The 20,136-nt window shown below is 38.3% G+C and overlaps 1 protein-coding gene across 7 annotated transcripts in view; it reads right to left on the reverse strand.

Annotated features, from left to right (window-relative positions):
* The window catches only part of brsk2a (BR serine/threonine kinase 2a), a 521,979-nt gene that overhangs the window by 235,836 nt on the left and 266,007 nt on the right, over window positions 1–20,136 (reverse strand). For all 7 annotated transcript variants that reach the window (XM_061969996.2, XM_061969998.2, XM_061969999.2 and 4 more), the window contains exon 2: window positions 14,355–14,449. In XM_061969996.2, coding sequence (XP_061825980.1) covers window positions 14,355–14,449 — 95 coding nt within the window. The remainder of the gene's footprint in view (window positions 1–14,354; window positions 14,450–20,136) is intronic.

A 20,136-nucleotide genomic window follows, 5' to 3' on the forward strand; every position in this document is an offset into this window, starting at 1 on the left:
GTGAATATTTGACCGTGAATATTTATGGGAAAGTCAAATATCATATTATGTTTTTTTTAATAGTGACATCTGATGTGGACTGGATGATTGGATGGAAAACCTCCAGCGAGTGAAGATGCAGTATTATTAGGAGCACCTGGGATGTTTGGTATCTTCTTAAAATAAATCTTGACAAGCCTAAAGCTGTAACAGTATGCCATAATGAAGGTCCGATATGTACCTTGGTATGATTTTAAAATATTCATGTTCCTAATTGCCTAAAGTGCAGCATCAATACAGTGGTACCTCAATTTATGAATACATTAATTTGCGAGTGAACTGAGACACGAGCTGAATGCAATTTAAACCAATCAGAAACAACATAAGGCGGGTCTTGGCATCTCTCATTCACACACCTCAGCTGCACGTTGTTTTTGATTGGTTTAAATCAGGGGTGCTCACACTTTTTCTGCAGGCGAGCTACTTTTCAATTGATCAAGTCGTGGGGATCTACCTCATTCATATATATAATTTATATTTACTTATTTATGAAATATATGTTTTTGTTAACAAGTTAAAGGTGTTTAATGATAATGCAAGCATGTTTAACACATATAGTTAATATTGTTAATACATTAAAGGTGTTTAATGATAATACAAGTATGTTTAATACATATAGTTAATATTGTTAACAAGTTAAAGGTGTTTAAAGATAATGCAAGCATGTTTAATACATATAGTTAATATTGTTAACAAGTTAAAGGTGGTTAAAAATAATACAAGCATGTTTAACACAAATAGTTAATATTGTTAACAACTTAAAGGTGGTTAAAGATAAAACAAGCATGTTTAACACATATAGTTAATATTGTTAACAACTTAAAGGTGGTTAAAGATAATACAAGCATGTTTAACACATATAGTTAATATTGTTAACAACTTAAAGGTGGTTAAAGATAATACAAGCATGTTTAACACATATAGATTCCTTTCTTTCATGAAGACACGAATATAAGTTGGTGTATTACCTGATTGTGATGACTTGCATTGATTGGAATCAGACAGTGGTGCTGATAAGGTCCGCATTTTCGAATGGAGGAGAAAAAAAGTCCTCCTTTCTGTCCAAAACCACATGAAAGTGGTTGGTTTTTGGCATCTTATTTGTCCAGCTTCCGTACTCCTTTGTATACACTTTACAAGAAATACATTGTCGGCAAACTCCGTAGCTTGCTAGCTTGTGCACGCCAGCTTTCTGAGACTCTTATTTTGGTAGCGCAGGCAGGATGAAGCAGAGCTTTTATTGTGCAACTGTGCAGTCGGTCTTTGGAGTTTTGACGACAGGTACGGGGCCAGAGTCTGTTGAAATAAAGTGTTTCTCGCCTTCCAGTCGGTAATTTTAATGAGCTGGCAGCAGCCAGCGTCATCTCAGAAGACCCTCGGGTGCCGTGAATGTCAATCAAGTGACAAAAGTGACGTCATAGTGAAGATTTATGATCGCTCATTTTTAGGACTATTTTTTTAATGCCTGGCTGGTGATCGACTGACACACCCTCCGAGATCGACCGGTAGATCGCGATCGACGTAATGAGCACCCCTGGTTTAAATGGCTTGGTGTCATCTGTGGTTGGTTAAATGTAGGCACAGCTTAGATACACACACGCAGATTGTATTACACACACACACACACACACACACACACACACTTCTGAATGCACACGTTGTATTACACACTCACAAATATGGATGTGCTCGCTCAAATCGTACACGGCAGAAGTGTTGCAAAAGTCTCGTGTCAAAAAGACAGTCAATAGAGGGTTCCTGTTTCTTGCGGGTCATAGAGACGCGGGTGCAGATTGTATTACACACATGCACTTCTGAATGCGCGTGCACAAATTGTATTACTCACACACAAATTCCGATGCACTCGCTCAAATTTTACACAGCAGAAGAGTCGCAAAAGTCACGCGCAAGTAGACAACCTGTTGAGGGTTCTTTCTGATTAGGGACAGCCGGACAACTTAAAACACACTCGGATTGATATACAGACACACAAATTATTACACACGCACAAGAATTGGATTACATGCGCACAGATTGAGAAACAGGTTTGCAAATAATTTTGCTACAATAATACTTCCATACAGCTCCTTCTTCTCCGCCAAGCTTGCGGCCAATTTCACATAGAGGCAGGTGCAATGACGTCATCGACGATATGACGGGGAGCACAAATCTCTACCGTGGCGAAATTTATACAGTTCATACCATCATACCGTGTTGTCCCGATACCAATATTTTGGTACTGGTACCAAAATGTCTTTCGATACTTTTTGGTACCTTTATAAATAAAGGGGACCATAAATAATTGCATTATTGGCTTTATTTTAACAAAAAATCTTAGGGTACATTAAACATATTTTTATTATTGCAAGTTTGTCCTTAAATGAAATAGTGAACATACAAGACAACTTGTCTTTTAGTAGTAAGTAAACAAACAAAGGCTCCTAATTTAGCTGCTGACATATGCAGTAACATATTGTGTCATTTTTCATTCTATTATTTTGTCAACATTATTAAGGTGTTTGAAAATGAATTATTAATCTACTTGTTCATTTACTGTTAATATCTGCTTACTTTCTCTTTTAACATGTTCTATCTACACTTCTGTTAAAATGTTATAATCACTTATTCTTCTGTTGTGGGATACTTTACATTAGTTTTGGATGATACCACAAATTTGGGTATCAATCCGATACCAAGTTGTTACAGGATCATATATTGGTCCTCAAGTGTCCAGGGACATATTTCCTGAGTTTATAAAAATAATATACATTTAAAAACACGAAAGAAAATGTTGTGATGCCAAAAAATATCGACGTAATCATACTAGTATCGACTAGATACGCTAATGTACTTGGTATCATTACAGTAAATGTCAGGTGTAGATCCACCCAAGGCGTTTGTTTACATTTTGACGCCGGTGGGCTACGGTGTGTAGTGAAGCATGTTTAGCTATTCCTTGTCCTGCAGGGATGATACTTGTAAGAAACATACTTTATTTGTCGCCATGGAGACCAGGATTAGTGATTTAGAAGTAGCTAAAACACTGCCGACTGGGGTTGGACTTTAGCCGCTAGCTAGCTAGCCATGTCTTAAAGCACCTCTTCCTGAGGGCGTTTCAGTGTTATAACTTCACCTTTATCGTTAGTTTTTAAGCCGTCCGTTCTCTCTTTTCTGTCTACACACTGTGTTTGCTTGTAAGTACTCCGTGATTGTGCACTGCCGAACATGCTTGTCTGCTGGTAAACCAGCAATGTCTACCGTGTATACCATGCAGCCCTAACTCGTACTTACAAGGACTTGAAACATTTTTTCCCCCAATATGGCTAAAAGACAACATGCATCTTTGTCAGGCAAATGCACAGTCCCAGGCAGGGACAGAGGTAGGGCTGGATGATATATCGATATACTCGATATATCACGGGTTTGTCTCTGTGCGATATAGAAAATGACTATATCGAGTATACGTCCTCACACAGTTGCTTTTAGCTGCGGGCATTACACTGCATGCTTTTCCCACTCTTTCTTGTCTCTCCTTCTCACAGAGACATAAAACAAGCGCACCTTCTTACATACGTCACATACGTATACGCCCTCGCCCAGAGAGGTAGAGGCATGGGTAACGTTAGCTGTGGTGTGAGTGGTAATACGAGAGAAAGAAGGTGCGAATCTCGTAACAAATGAAGAAAGAATTAATTCCAAAGAAAAACAGCAGGGGGTCCATCGTCTGGTGGTGGTTTGGCTTCAAGCGGGAATATGTCGAACAGACAACCGTAATTTGTCAAGTGTGGGCCAAAAGTGTTGCTACAAAAAGTAGCATTACTGCTAATATGTAGCATCATCTGAAAAGTCACCTGCTAGAGAATGAAGAGTGCTTACTCTGCATGTCAACATCTCCGTTCGATGCCACACCAACACAATGCCAAGGCAACCATTGCCACATCAACACCGTATTAAAAAAATAGTCAACAACAGAAGGAGATAACGTCCGCAGGAACCTACCACACAGCGAAAGACATACACTATTTGATTTCCTATTATGCAGCTCATTTTTATTTGACAGTTATTGAAATATCTTGTGTGACATCATGCACAGAACTGCACTTTGTTTTAAACTATTATAGTGGCGTTCTGTACAAAAAGTGCACATTAATTTAGTGTTGTTTTGATATGTCATCATAGTGACATCATGCACAAAAGTGCACTAATAGCTTGTTTTAAAATGTCTCTGACAATTTTGCACTTTCTGTTTTGGAAATTACTTGAATGTTTGTGCCACTGCTTAATAACTTTTTTAATAAATACAGTTTTGGTAAATTGACTTAGTTGTGATTTCCCTTTCTGCATGAAAGTTTAAAATGAGCATATATTAATGCGGTATGAACAAGAATGTTTTAATGTAGACACATAGAATCATCATACTGCTGTGATTATATGCTTCAAGTGTTCATTCAAGGCTGAGGCCAAATATGGAGATATATATCGTGTATCGTGACATGGCCTAAAAATATCGAGATATTAAAAAAAGGCCATATCGCCCAGCTCTAGACAGAGGCATTTAAAACATTCTCCTCATGTGCTCAGACTTTGGACTCCAAGGTCAGCTCGCTGAAGGGCACAGACCGAAGATGATGGAGAATATGTAAATATAAATAGGCGTGCAACTTTAGCGACATTACACAGACGCGCACGCACACATAATCGAGGAGCCATTCTCTTCTCTAATGGCACCACAGGGGACACAAAATATTTGCATAGTCAAAAAAAAAAATCTTTAAGTTTGACCCTCACCGGCTGCCAGACACACACGCCAGTAAGTGACACATTCGTGTGCAGCATTGAGAGACTATAGAAAATAGTTCTTAAATTTCATGGGTGGAAAAAAAATATATATTTCTAATGTGCAGTACCACCAACACACTATGCATGAAATATCCATACGTTTACACTTTCCCCCGAATGTTCTATTCCTGCATTACCCTTGTGTCCCCTAGGAGAGCAGAGCCCCCACTCTGAGAAGCTTTGTGAAAATGTTATTGTCCAGAGAGACACTTAAAGGCCAGCGGAGGAGAGGAGAGTGACAAAGGCTGGATTCAGTAATTGGTTCAGAAGTGCAGCTTCAGCAGAACTCTTCCACCCTTTTTCCCTGCTACGTCCCTATGTGCTGTCACACAGTGTTTCAAGCTGCAACTGATAACAGCAGAAGATCCATATCTATGTAGACAAATGTATTCAGACACGTGGACATACCTAGTTCTCACTATTGCAGCTATCAGCTCCCTTTCTGGGAAGACTTTTACCTCTGTGAGAATGTTAGTATCCATTCAACCAGAACATTTGGGATTTCATTGATCACTGATGTTGGAAAGGAGGGGCTGATGGCTCACCATCTACAGCAATGGTTCTTAAAGAGGAACATTATCACAATTTCAGAATGGTTAAAACCATTAAAAATCAGTTCCCAGTGGCTTATTATATTTTTCAAAGTTTTTTTCAAAATGTTACCCATCACGCAATATCCCTAAAAAAAGCTTCAAAGTGCCTGATTTTAACCATCTGTCAATGTTCCTGTGACGTCACATAGTGAAGCCAACACAAACAAACATGGCGGAAAGAACAGCAAGCTATAGCGACATTAGCTCGGATTCAGACTTGGATTTCAACGGCTTAAGCGATTCAACAGATTACGAATGTATTGAAACGGATGGTTGTAGTGTGGAGGCAGGTAGCGAAAACGAAATTGAAGAAGAAACTGAAGCTATTGAGCCATATCGGTTTGAACCGTATGCAAGCGAAACCGACGAAAACGACACGACAGCCAGCGACACGGGAGAAAGCGAGGACGAATTCGGCGATCGCCTTCTAACCAACAATTGGTATGTGTTTGTTTGGCATTAATGGAAACTAACAAATATGAACTAGGTTTACAGCATATGAAATACATTTGGCAACAACATGCACTTTGAGAGTGCAGACAGCCCAATTTTCATCAATTAATATATTCTGTAGACATACCCTCATCCGCGCTCTTTTCCTGAAAGCTGATCTGTCCAGTTTTGGAGTTGATGTCAGCAGGCCAGGGAAGCTAGGGTCGATAGGGGGTTTAGCTCGCTCGTCTGCGGGAACAAACTGCCGCCATTGCTTGCCGTGCTACCGAGGTCCTTTGTCCCTGAATTGCTCACACACTCCGGCAGATTCAATGGGGGTCTGGCGGCAGATTTCTTTGACTTTATCGTTGGAAATGCATCTGCTTTGAGTGTCGCAGGATATCCACACATTCTTGCCATCTCTGTCGTAGCATAGCTTTCGTCGGTAAAGTGTGCGGGACAAACGTCCAATTTCTTGCCACTTTCGCATCTTTGGGCCACTGGTGCAACTTGAATCCGTCCCTGTTCGTGTTGTTACACCCTCCGACAACACACCGACGAGGCATGATGTCTCCAAGGTACGGAAAACAGTCGAAAATAACGGAAAATAACAGAGCTGATTTGACTCTGTGTTTGTCATGTGTTTGAGAAAATGGCGGATTGCTTCCCGATGTGACGCCACGTTGTGACGTCATCGCTCCGAGAGCGAATATTAGAAAGGCGTTTAATTCGCCAAAATTCACCCATTTAGAGTTCGGAAATCGGTTAAAAAAATACATGGTCTTCTTTCTGCAACATCAAGGTATATATTGACGCTTACATAGGTCTGGTGATAATGTTCCCCTTTAACCTTGTTGGAGGTACCGAACCCCACCAGTTTCATATGCGCATTCACCGAACCCTTCTTTAGTGAAAAATAAAATGTTGTTTTTTTTCAAATTCAAGACAAAGTTATATGTTTTTGGTAACACTTTAGTATGGGGAACATATTCTAAGTAACAAAGACTTAATTTAGAGTTATTTGGTTAGGGTTAGGGCCAGGGTTAGAGGATTAGGGTTATAATAAGGCCATGCCGAATAAGGCATTAATTAATACTTAATAATGATTAGTTAAGAGCCAATATGTTGCTAATTTGCATGTTAATAAGCAACTAATTAATGGTGAATATGTTCCCCATACTAAAGTGTTACCATGTTTTTTTTACTGGTGCACAAAATGAACCGTGCATGAACATCACCTTGTTCAAAGAACAAAACCAACACAGTGCATAAACTCACAACAAATTACACACCTGCAAATCAGTCTGACTTCTGCTGTTGTCATATCCATAATACGCCGATAGGGAGAAGTTTTTATTTACACGATGAGTCGTGTGTGTTTTGACCTCCGCCGAACCCCTGAGCCCGACTCACCGAACCCCTAGGGTTCGATCGAACCCAGGTTAAGAACCACTGATCTATAGTATGTTCTAATGGTTGTTCAGATGGCATTAAAAGGGCCCTTTTAATGCTGACAAGATTGACACCTATTTTATAGTTATATGCCTAAAAATTATATCTACCAAAAAACAGTAGTGATTTTAGGCTTGTTTTCTAATGAGTTTTAGCACATTTTGGAACGCCCACTTTTAGCATTAAAATGTGGGCGGGCCTGCATCAGCTGGATGACGTCACCTACAGAAGACTTGAGGCAATTTCATATTGCGTAGTATGCGTTTTGGTGGCATCTTGAAGTTTTTTAGGTGGAATGAAGCTTTAGTTGTTCAACAGTCCGGAGTCTCCGTTGTGGTATTTTAGGCTTCATATTGCGCCACACATTTTCAATGGGGGACAGGTCTGGACTACAACCAGGCCAGTCTTGTACCTGCACTCTTTTACTAGGAAGCCACACTGTTTTAACACGTGGCTTGGCATTGTCTTGCTGTAATAAGCAGGGGCATCCATGATAACGTTGCTTGGATGGCAACATATGTTGCTCCAAAACCTGTATGTACCTTTCAGCATTAATGGCGCCTTCACAGATGTGTAAGTTACCCATGCCTTGGGCACTATAATACACTCCCATACCATCACAGATGCTGGCTTTTGAACTTAGCGCCTATAACTATCCGGATGGTTCTTTTCCTCTTTAGTCCGGAGGACACGACATCCACAGTTTCCAAAAACAATTTGAAATGTGGACTCGTCAGACCACAGAACATTTTCCCACTTTGTATCAGTCCATCTTAGATAAGCTCGGGCCCAGCGTTTCTGTGTGTTGTTGATAAATGGCTTTGGCTTTGCATAGTAGAGTTTTAACTTGCACTTACAAATGTAGCGACAAACTGTAGTTACTGACAGTAGTTTTCTGAAGTGTTCCTGAGCCCATGTGGTGATATCCTATACACACTGATGTCGCATTATGATGCAGTACTAAGGGATCGAAGGTCCGTAATATCATCGCTTACGTGCAGTGATTTCTCCGGATTCTCTGAACCTTTTGATGATATTACGGACCGTACATGGTGAAATCCCGGAATTCCTTGCAATAGCTCGTTGAGAAATGTTGTTCACGCATTTGTTCACAAAGTGGTGACCCTCGCCCCATCCTTGTTTTTGAATGACTGAGTATGTCATGGAAGCTGCTTTTATACCCAATCATGGCACCCACCTGTTCCCAATTAGCCTGTTCACTTGTGGGATGTTCCAAATAAGTGTTTGATGAGCATTCCTCAACTTTCTCAGTCTTTTTTGCCACTTGTGCCAGCTTTTTTGAAACATGCTGCAGGCATCAAATTCCAAATGAGCTAATATTTGCAAACAATTTAGTTTTCCAGTTTGAACGTTAAATATCTTGTCTTTGCAGTCTATTCAATTATATTTAAGTTGAAAAGGATTTGCAAATTATTGTATTTTGATTTTATTTACGATTTCCACAACGTGCCAACTTCACTGGTTTTAGGGTTTGTATAATAAAATTCTTACTTACCTGTAGCGCCAGTGGCAAGTCAGCGTTTCATCTACTGCTCATTTCAACAGATCAACTACCGGTCAACTTCTTTTGTTTACACGTGATCGAACTGCGCATGCAAGTGACTTCGCCACAACCTTTGCGCGTTTCTACTGGAGTCTGATAAAGATCACATTTTACTTGGTGAATAAACAGTCAACTGGAAAATATCAGATTTAAAGGCCTACTGAAATGCGATTTTCTTATTTAAACGGGGATAGCAGGTCCATTCTATGTGTCATACTTGGATCATTTCGCGATATTGCCATATTTTTGCTGAAAGGATTTAGTAGAGAACATCGACGATAAAGTTCGCAACTTTTGGTCGCTGATCAAAAAGCCTTGCCTGTACCGGAAGTAGCAGACGAGTAGCGTGACGTCACAGGTTGTGGAGCTCCTCACATCCGCACATTGTTTACAATCATGGCCACCAGCAGCGAGAGCGATTCGAACTGAGAAAGCGACAATTTCCCCATTAATTTGAGCGAGGATGAAAGATTCGTGGATGAGGAAAGTGAGAGTGAAGGACTAGAGGGCAGTGGGAGCGATTCAGATAGGGAAGATGCTGTGAGAGGCGGGTGGGACCTGATATTCAGCTGGGAATGACTAAAACAGTAACGAAACACAAGACATATATATACTCTATTAGCCACAACACAACCAGGCTTATATTTAATATGCCACAAATTAATACCGCATAACAAACACCTCCCCCCTCCCGTCCATATAACCCGCCAATACAACTCAAACACCTGCACAACACACTCAATCCCACAGCCCAAAGTACCGTTCACCTCCCCAAAGTTCATACAACACATATATTTCCCCAAAGTCCCCAAAGTTACGTACGTGACATGCACATAGCGGCACGCACGTCCGGGCAAGCGATCAAATGTTTGGAAGCCGCAGCTGCATGCGTACTCACGGTACCGTGTCTGCGTATCCAACTCAAAGTCCTCCTGGTAAGAGTCTCTGTTGTCCCAATTCTCCACAGGCCAATGGTAAAGCTTGACTGTCATCTTCCGGGAATGTAAACAATGAAACACCGGCTGTGTTTGTGTTGTTGCTGCAGCCGGCCCCAATACACCGCTTCCCATCTACAGCTTTCTTCTTTGCTGTCTCCATTGTTCATTGAACAAATTGCAAAAGATTCACCAACACAGATGTCCAGAATACTGTGGAATTTTGCGATGAAAACAGACGACTTAATAGCTGGCCACTATGCTGTCCCAAAATGTCCTCCACAATCCGTGACGTCACGCGCTGACGTCATCATACGAGACGTTTTCAGCAGGATATTTCGCGCAAAATTTAAAATTGCACTTTAGTAAGCTAACCGGCCGTATTGGCATGTGTTGCAATGTTAAGATTTCATCATTGATATATAAACTATCAGACTGCGTGGTCGGTAGTAGTGGGTTTCAGTAGGCCTTTAAAAAAGAAGCAGATTTGGGCCAATTTGGCCTGCAGTGTAAACGTAGTCAATATGTCTGCGTGCACTGTCATAGTCATGGTGGACGATAAAAGAGACCTTTCCCATAAATGCTCCCACAAAATTGGAATCAAGTAATTGTCAAACAAAAAAGGACCATTCAGTCTGTGAATTATAGGAGATGAGTCTTTTGAGAGTGAAAATGGTGAGGGAAGTGATGACATGTTGACAAAGCCAAAAGATGATTAATACAGACTCCTTATCAAACACAACTATCACAACAGCAATGACCTTTCATTGTGAGGTCAAGGATATTCCACAGTCAAGATGCAAATAACGGTATTTATTTTATTTTTGCAGAATCCGTAGTGTAGGTTAGTCTGGTTTCAATGTCAGAAGCAAACAAAATACAGAGTGGCGTCAGCGTGAGTCCTGTTAAAGACAATCTTCAGGTTGTCCTCTATCACTATGTTTTGTTTTTTTACCAATCTCATTCCAAGTATTCCATCCAAACAATGGGCCGTTTTACAGAATGACAATTTCGCAGCTTGACAATTTAGAGCGGAAACTGAATAGAACTGCCCGGCAGGAGATATGACGAGATAAACAGACGTGTTTCTTTGGTGTGCTACATGGTGAAGCTGTGACAACAAACTGAGAGCCAAAGAACCATCTTTGCAAAAAAGTACTAAACTGAATTACCACTTTCACAGTTTCAAGCTATTATTATGATATAACTCATTTATATGCGGTGCCTTCGCAGATTAGTCATCCATTCAACTAGTCTAATTGACAAAGTTGTTTCATCGGTATAACTTTGTTGGACTCCTGTGGAAAGTTTCCCAGTGAGGTATCTCAATCAAACAGCGTTCAACACCATTATAGTATCATCTGCCTAATGACAAATACACCATCTAAACTTGCTTTCTCATCAACACCAAACAAATGTCTCTTATGAGTCAGACCCCAACGTGTTTTTATTCACTCGCAGTTTGTAATATTCTAATAAAAAAGGAGCAGAAAGAACATTAAGGTATTTGTCACAAAATACAATCCAATACTTATTGACTGTAAATGACTCATGATCCCTGGATTATCGTCATACTTGCCAACCTAGAGACCTCCGATTTCGGGAGGTGGGGGGGGGGGGGGGGGGGGGGGCGTGGTTAAGATGGGAGGAGTATATTTACAGCTAGAATTCACCAAGTCAAGTATTTCATATATATATATATATATATATATATATATATATATATAAGAAATACTTGACTTTCAGTGAATTCTAGCTATATATATATATATATATATATATATACATATATATATATATATATATATATATATATTTATTTTATTATATATATACATATATATAAGAGAAATACTTGAATTTCAGTGTTCATTTATTTACACATATACACACACAACACTCATCTACTCATTGTTGAGTTAAGGGTTGAATTGTCCATCCTTGTTCTATTCTCTGTCACTATTTTTCTAACCATGCTGAACACCCTCTCTGATGATGCATTCTGCTTCGTCTCCTTGTTGTGTGCACAGTTGTGCACTGCACTCTTTAAAAGCCGTAGATGTTATTGTCACATATGCATGTACAGTAGATGGCAGTATTGTGCTGTTTAAGAGTGTCACAACATTGCTGTTTACGGCAGACGAACTGCTTTACGGTAGACGAAAACGTGACTGCTGTTGTTGTGTGTTGTTGCCGCGCTGGGAGGACGTTAATGAAACTGCCTAACAATAAACCCACATAAGAAACCAAGAACTCGCCCTCGATTATTCTACAGTTATAACGTGATTGGGCAGGCACGCTGTTTATATTGTGGGAAAGCGGACGTGAAAACAGGCTGTCGACACGTCACTCAGGTCCGCCTGAATTTCGGGAGATTTTCGGGAGAAAATTTGTCCCGGGAGGTTTTCGGGAGAGGCGCTGCATTTCGGGAGTTTCCCGGAAAATCCGGGAGGGTTGGCAAGTATGATTATCGTCATAGCTTAACTGTGTTTTTCCATAAGAATACAAGAATAGCACAGAGTCTTTTTGGGAGGTTCAGTCTGAGGTGTGGGTTGTCAAAGGAGAGCGCATTTGCCACAAGTTTTCAAACAACGTTTTAGCCCAGAGCTCCGAGGACTCGCCTGTCGTGCTTGCTCACAAACAGCAGGTTTGCAAGTCGTCTAAGTATTGAGAAGGACATGATTGCATAACCATCAGGGAGACATGACGGAGGCGTCTGATCATCCCAAATTTATTCTCCGGAGTGACAAGCGACACGCAGCCAGTCATAAAGAACTATCCTCAAAAGAGAGAACAAGGCGTCCTGCAATAGAGGACTAAGCCTTCTGATCTCCACATCAGCCCCTAAGTCTGGGAGTTGACACAAAGATAGAGAAGCTACATGGAACCTTAACTATCTGTGTTATAAGCCATGACAAGTCTTCCAGGATGTGTCAACTATCAAGAAAACAAAGTACAAAAATATAAAATAAAAGACAGGCTGACAGCCTGCAGAACTATTTATCCATGTAGTTTCCATACCACTTTTCTTGTTCAGGGTCAGAGTGCTGGAGTCTATCCTATGACTTTTGCTTAGACCAGGGGTCCCCAAACCTTTTGAATAGGGGGCCGCATTGGGTTAAAAAAAAATTTGGCCGGGGTCTGGGCTGTGTATTATATATATATATATATATATATATATATATATATATATATATATATATATATATATATATATATATATATATATATATATGATATTAAAAACATTTTTTAACTTGGGACTTTCCGCGGGTCGGATTTTGGACGCTGGCGGCCGTGTGCCGTAGATTGGGGACCCCTCGCTTAGACTGTCACAACCGCAGGGCATTTGTGTATCGATCCCAAGTAATGTATTATTCTTTTCTTAAACATTTGTTTATTGGAATTTTTTGACACACAGATATCAGAAATATAATGTATATATATATATATATATATATATATATATATATATATATATATATATATATATATATATATATATATACTACAATACAAACAAACGCCATTGGTGGATCTACACCGAACATCCACTGTGATGATACAAAGTACAAGAGTGTATCTAGTCGATACTACTATGATTACATTGATATTTTTTAGCATCGCAAAATCTTCTTTCGTTTTTAAAAATGTATATTATGTTTATAAACTCAGGAAGTATGTCACTGGACACATGAGGACTTTGGATATGACCAATGTATGATCCTGTAACTACTTGGTATCGGATTGATACCCAAATTTGTGGTATCGTCCAAAACTAATGTAAGGTATCAAAACAACAGAAGAATAAGTGATTATTACATTTTAACAGAAGTGTAGATAGAACATGTTAAAAGAGAAAGTAAGCAGATATTAACAGTAAATGAACAAGTAGATTAATAATTCATTTTCAACCACTTGTCCTTAATAATTTTGACAAAATAATAGAATGATAAATGACACAATACACAACTGCATACGTCAGCAGACTAATTAGGAGTCTTTGTTTGTTTACTTACTACTAAAAGACAAGTGGTCTAGTATGTTCACTATTTTATTTAAGGACTAAATTGCAATAAGAAACATACAGTACCGTATTTTTCGGACTATAAGTCACAGTTTTTTTTCATAGTTTGGCCGGGCTCCAGTGCGACTTATATATGTTTTTTCCCTTCTTTATTATGCATTTTCGGCAGGTGCGACTTATACTCCGGTGCGACTTATACTCCGAAAAATACGGTATATGTTTAATGTATTCTAAGTTGTTTTATTCAAATAAAGCCAATAAGGAAATTTTTTGAGGTCCCCTATATTTAGAAAAGTACCGTACATTTTGGTACAGGTACCGGTACACAGCGAAGGATGCATGTCCATGTTCAACAAGAGGATAGAGAAAAAGAAGGAACTTATTGACATCAAAGCCGGAATCGCAAAAAGTTCTTCGGGTAAATCCTACTGTCCTACCAAAGCTAAGATAATAATATAATCGTAGAGGCTTACCTTCATGAGTACTGACTCGCTGAGTTTCTCACGGTTGACAATCTTTATGGCAACTTTCTGGCATGTTACACAATGAACTCCGAGCTTGACCAATCCTACAAAACAAACAAAACATGTCATTAAGTATAACAGTCTCCAAAGGCGGCATATCTGTGTTGACATAAATAAATGAAAATGGCTGATTAAAATAAAGTAATAAAAGCTTGGTATGCAGAGATTAATGTGACATAATACCACGTGTGAAGAAATTGTTTATTGGCCACGCTGATGTAAAACGGCTTGTGATCTTCAAGTCCATAATGCTAACATTGACTTCATAAGTGTGGTGACACTTCCTTAAATTGCTCTCTGGGGTTTATTTGAATCATAAAGGCAGCAAGAGAGTGGGTAGTTTATATTATTAATGGCTATCATGTGCTAAAGAGCTGCAATGCAGTCGTGCTGTGTTAGCAAAAACACTATCCAAGGTAGCGCCAACACACAGGTTAAACAACTATTTGTGAATGACTTGGAATGAAAGAACCAGGAGTGATGGTGGCACTTTAAAGCTGAAGTCGAGACACCAACCCTTACACTTGAAAATACTTGAGTGTTTCTCAACCCGCAGGTGTTCCAATGATTTTTCCACACTGGCTTTAGAATCCACACACCATTGCAAAACTGAATTAAATTGTTTCAGTCGCTACACAAAGAAAACTCCAGTCCGTCCACTAAGCCTTTATAAATGGGCTCACACAGCCAAAATAACACCATCCGCAAACAAAGTGGACAACAGGTATGGCCAATACCTGCATGGGTGTGCAGTTACAGTGGAACTAAGTGATGTGTGAGCATGACTTTTTGCTTGTTTGACACAGGAAAACCAAGACAAAAGTGACTCAATCCATTTTCTGATCAAGGTAGGATTATTTCACATACAGTCACACTCAAAAATTATTCAACCCCCGTGGTGAACTATGTATATTTGCAATAGTTTTAAAATCACATATAATATTAAAAAACGGTTATTTTTTATTTAATAACTTGCCATCTGCCTATTTATACATTTTGAAAATCAATGTAATATAGTGAAGTGCAACTGGAGACACACATATACAAAGCAGAGCTGCTAATATTAGCTGTTTACATATCCGGAGGTTCTTCCAGCCGTGCTTTCTTACAGATTCTGCTTGACGAGGATATTGTGCAAATATGATTGTACGGTTACCCGTATTAGTAGAGAACCGTGATACTATTGAATTATATTCAGTACTACACCGCCTCTAAAAAGTACCGGCGTCAAAATGTAAACAAACACCATTGGTGGACCTACACATCCCCTGTAATGATACCAAGTACAGGAGCGTATCTAGACCAGTGTTTTTCAACCTTTTTTGAGCCAAGGCACATTTTTTGCGTCGAAAAAATCCGGAGGCACACCACCAGCAGAAATCATAAACTCAGTTGACAGTAAAAAGTCATTGTCGCAATTGTTGGATATGAATTTAAACCATAACCAACCATGCATCACTATAGCTCTTGTCTCAAAGTAGGTGTACTGTCACCACCTGTCACATCACCCCCTGACTTATTTGGAGTTTTTTGCTGTTTTCCTGTGTGTAGTGTTTTACTTCTTGTCTTGCGCTCCTATTTTGGTGGCTTTTTCTCTTTTTTTGGTATTTTCCTGTAGCAGTTTCATGTCTTATATTTCCCGCATCCACTTTGTTTTAGCAATCAAGAATATTTCAGTTGTTTTCATCCTTCTTTGTGGGGACATTGTTGATAGTCATGTCATGTTCGGATGTACATTGTGGACGCCGTCTTTGCTCCACAGTAAGTCTTTGCTGTCGTCCAGAATTCTGTTTTTGTTTACTTTGTAGCCAGTTCAGTTTTACTTTCGTTCTGCATATCCTTCCCTAAGCTTCAATGCCTTTTCTTAGCGGCACACACCTTTTGTTTATTTTTGGTTTAAGCATAAGACACCTTTTTACCTGCCTTTACAAAATAATTAGCTACCAGCTGCCACCTACTGATATGGAAGAGTATTACACGGTTACTCTGCCGAGCTCTAGACAGCACCGACACTCAACAACAACACATCATTTACGGACTATAATTACTGGTTTGAAAAAAATGTTTTTAACCCTAATATGTGAAATTAGATAATCTCCCACGGCACATCAAACTGTATCACACGGCACACTAGTGTGCCACGGCACAGTGGTTGAAAAACACTGATCTAGACAATACTACTATGGTTACATCAATATTTTTTGGCATCACAACATCTTCTTTTGTTTAAAAAAAAAAAAATTTATGTTTATAAACTCAGAAAATATGTCCCTGGACATATGAGGACTTTGAATATGACCAATGTATGATCCTGTAACGACTTGGTATCGGATTGATACCCAAATTTGTGTTATCATCCAAAACTAATGTAAAGCATCCAAACAACAGAAGAATAACTGATTATTTAATTTTAACAGAAGTGTAGGTAGAACATGTTAAAAGAGAAAGTAAGCAGATATTAACAGTAAACGAACAAGTAGATTAATAATTCATTTTCTACCACTTGTCCTTAATAATTTTGACGAATTAATAGAAATGGAAAATGACAATATGTTACTGCAAATGACAGCAGACTAATTAAGAGTCTTCTTTTGTTTACTTACTAAAAAAAGACAAGTTGTCTTGTATGTTCACTATTTTATTTAAGGACAAACTTGCAATAAAAAACATATGTTTAATGTACCCTAAGATTTTTTGTTAAAATAAAGCCAATACTTCAATTTTTTGTGGTCCCATTTATTTAGAAAAGTACAGAAAAGTACCGAAAAGTATCAAAATACATTTTGGTACCGGTACAAAAATATTGGCATCAGGACAACACTATGTGCAAATAATGTCTCCTAAGTAGACGCACAGGGTCTGACGCTAATTTTAGTGTTGACCTTAACGCGCCAATAGCAGCCCTAAGATACAACAAAAAAAAAGCTTTTCCTTATTGTGCACCAATCAAACGTAACAGCCTGGCAGATGCATTCACAAACATCGGAATTATGAGCATCGACATTACAACACACAGCAAGTCGTGTTTTTTATTGCTGCTGGCTCTGCACCAATCATGACAATTTGTTGTGGATTTTGTTTCATATTTCTGAATTTGTTACTAATTTTTTGAGGGTTATTAAAGTATGTAAATTACTAGTATGTTAAACTTGATGTCACTAAATTTAGTAAAAATGAAAAAGCATTGTTTTTTTTCAAACAACTATTTGTATGTGTTCTATTTTTCACCTACCAGTTTGGGCACCATTTCAAAAGTACCTATTTCAAGGATTCATAGAACTTGGTACTAGTACCGTTTAAAATGTAAGCGATACCCGTCTGTATAGTCCCGACTGACAAGGGAGAAAGGCAAGGGTGAGGAAGAGTTGGTGTTTGTGGGTTTTGGCGCAACCTGTACGTTTCAATAAAAAGACTACAACACTGTTGATTGTACACAGCCTCGTCATTCTGTCAACGTCTGGTCAGAAAGTACAGTATTTCGTAGCCACAGAAAAACATTGCAATCTGGGCAATTTTTAACATCATTTGGGATGTCTGTTGTCAAGGGCAATTTCCTGGAGTCTCTGACAGAATCAGGAAGATTTAACTGATGTGGCCAAGTAATACTTCTACAGTGGAACCTCAGTCACACACAACACAGAGTTGGCAGACACACAGAGTATCGTATGCTTCGATGTGCAAGCACTATAATGATGATGTCTTGCAAGATGGCGGATTGCTTTTCTGTGACTTCAAGGGCACATTTCTTTAAAATGTTTTGGTCAAATTCAGAACGGTGTGATCCAAGAACTGTCCGACTGTATTTTTGGATTTGTAGATAACAGGAAGATGATTTCAAAATTATTGTTTTCAATTGATATTACTGCTACGTATGAAGCAGAAAACCCAGGGAGTGAATTAAGAAAGAGGTTAAATTCAGGGAATCATTGACAAGGTAGAAAGAAAAGTCTAAGCAATCCAGTCTAAGCAGAAAATATAAATGCAAACATTATTGTCGAACAGTGGGGGAAATTATTAGATTGGATTGGATAGACATTATTCATCCCGGAGTGAGGAAAGTATGTGGTTGCGGTGCAGATTCAAACAATTTACAAAAATAACCCCACATGAAAACAAGACTGAAGCATCAAAAAGCACAAATGATATAAAATACATTAAAAAAGGAGCACAGAGCTGATGCAAACATATACAATATATACGTATATACTGTATATATATATATACAGTTCAAGCCAAAATTTTGGACATACATTCTCCTCATTCAATGCATTTTCTTTATTTTCATGACTATTTACATTGTAGATTGTCACTGAAGGCATCACAACTATGAATGAACACATGTGGAGTTATGTTCTTAACAATAAAAAATAAAATAACTGAAAACATATTTTATATTCTAGTTTCTTCAAAATAGCCACCCTTTGTTCTGATTACTGGTTTGCACACTCTTGGCATTCTCTAGATGAGCTTCAAGCACACCTGTGAAGTGAAAACCATTGCAGGTGACTATCTCTTGAAACTCATCGAGAGAATGCCAAGAGTGTGCAAAATAGTAATCAGAGCAAAGGGTAACTATTTTGAAGAAACCAGAATATAAAACATGTTTTTGGTTGTTTCACCTTTTTTTGTTAAGTACATAACTCCACATGTGTTCATTCATAGTTTTGATGCCTTCAGTGACAATCTACAATGTAAATAGTCATGAAAATAAAGAAAACGAATTGATGGAGAAGGTGTGTATATTGCGTGTGTGTATATATATATATATATATATATATATATACATAGTCAAGAAAATAAAGAAAACAAATTGATGGAGAAGGTGTGTATTATATATATATATATATATATATATATATATATATATATATATATATATATATATATATATATATATATATAGTATATATATATATATATATATATATATATATATATATATATATATATATATATATATATATATATATATATATATATGTATATCCATTCTCCCTTTTCAGTCTACACACTGTGTATGCTTGCAAGTATTCTGTGCGTGTGCGTTGCCTAACATACGCCTCTGCTCGTAAAACCAACAATGCCGCGGCGTGAAAATGGCACTCCGTCATGTACGTAAAAAAAAAAAAGTACCGGTATTTTCCAGAGGCAGAATAGTATCGTTTTTAACGAATCAGTACCGCTGTACTTTATTATACCGTACAGTCTACATATACTGTATATATATATATATATATATATATATATATATATATATATATATATTTATATATATACAGTCGTGCTCATAAGTTTACATACCCTGTGAGAATTTATGATTTCTTGGCCATTCTTCAGAGAATATTAATGATAACACAAAAACCTTTCTTCCACTCATGCTAAATGATTGTGTGAAGCTATTTATTGGCAAACAACTGTGTTTACTCTTTTTAAATCAAAATGACAAAAGAAAGTACCCAAATGACCCTGATCAAAAGTTTACATACCCCAGTGACTTTGATCTGATAACATGCACAAAAGTTGACACAAACTGGTTTGAATGGCTAATCAAGGTTCCAATCCTCACCTGTGACATGTTTGTTTGTAATTAATGTGTGTGTATAAAAGGTCAGTGAGTTTCTGGACAGACCATTGCATCTTTCATCCAGTGCTGCACAGATATTTCTGGATTCTGAGTCATGGGGAAGGCAAAATAATTGTCAAAGGATCTGTGAGAAAAGGTAATTGAACT

Source organism: Nerophis lumbriciformis, linkage group LG10 (genome assembly GCF_033978685.3).
Source record: "Nerophis lumbriciformis linkage group LG10, RoL_Nlum_v2.1, whole genome shotgun sequence".
Classification (NCBI taxonomy): domain Eukaryota; kingdom Metazoa; phylum Chordata; class Actinopteri; order Syngnathiformes; family Syngnathidae; genus Nerophis; species Nerophis lumbriciformis.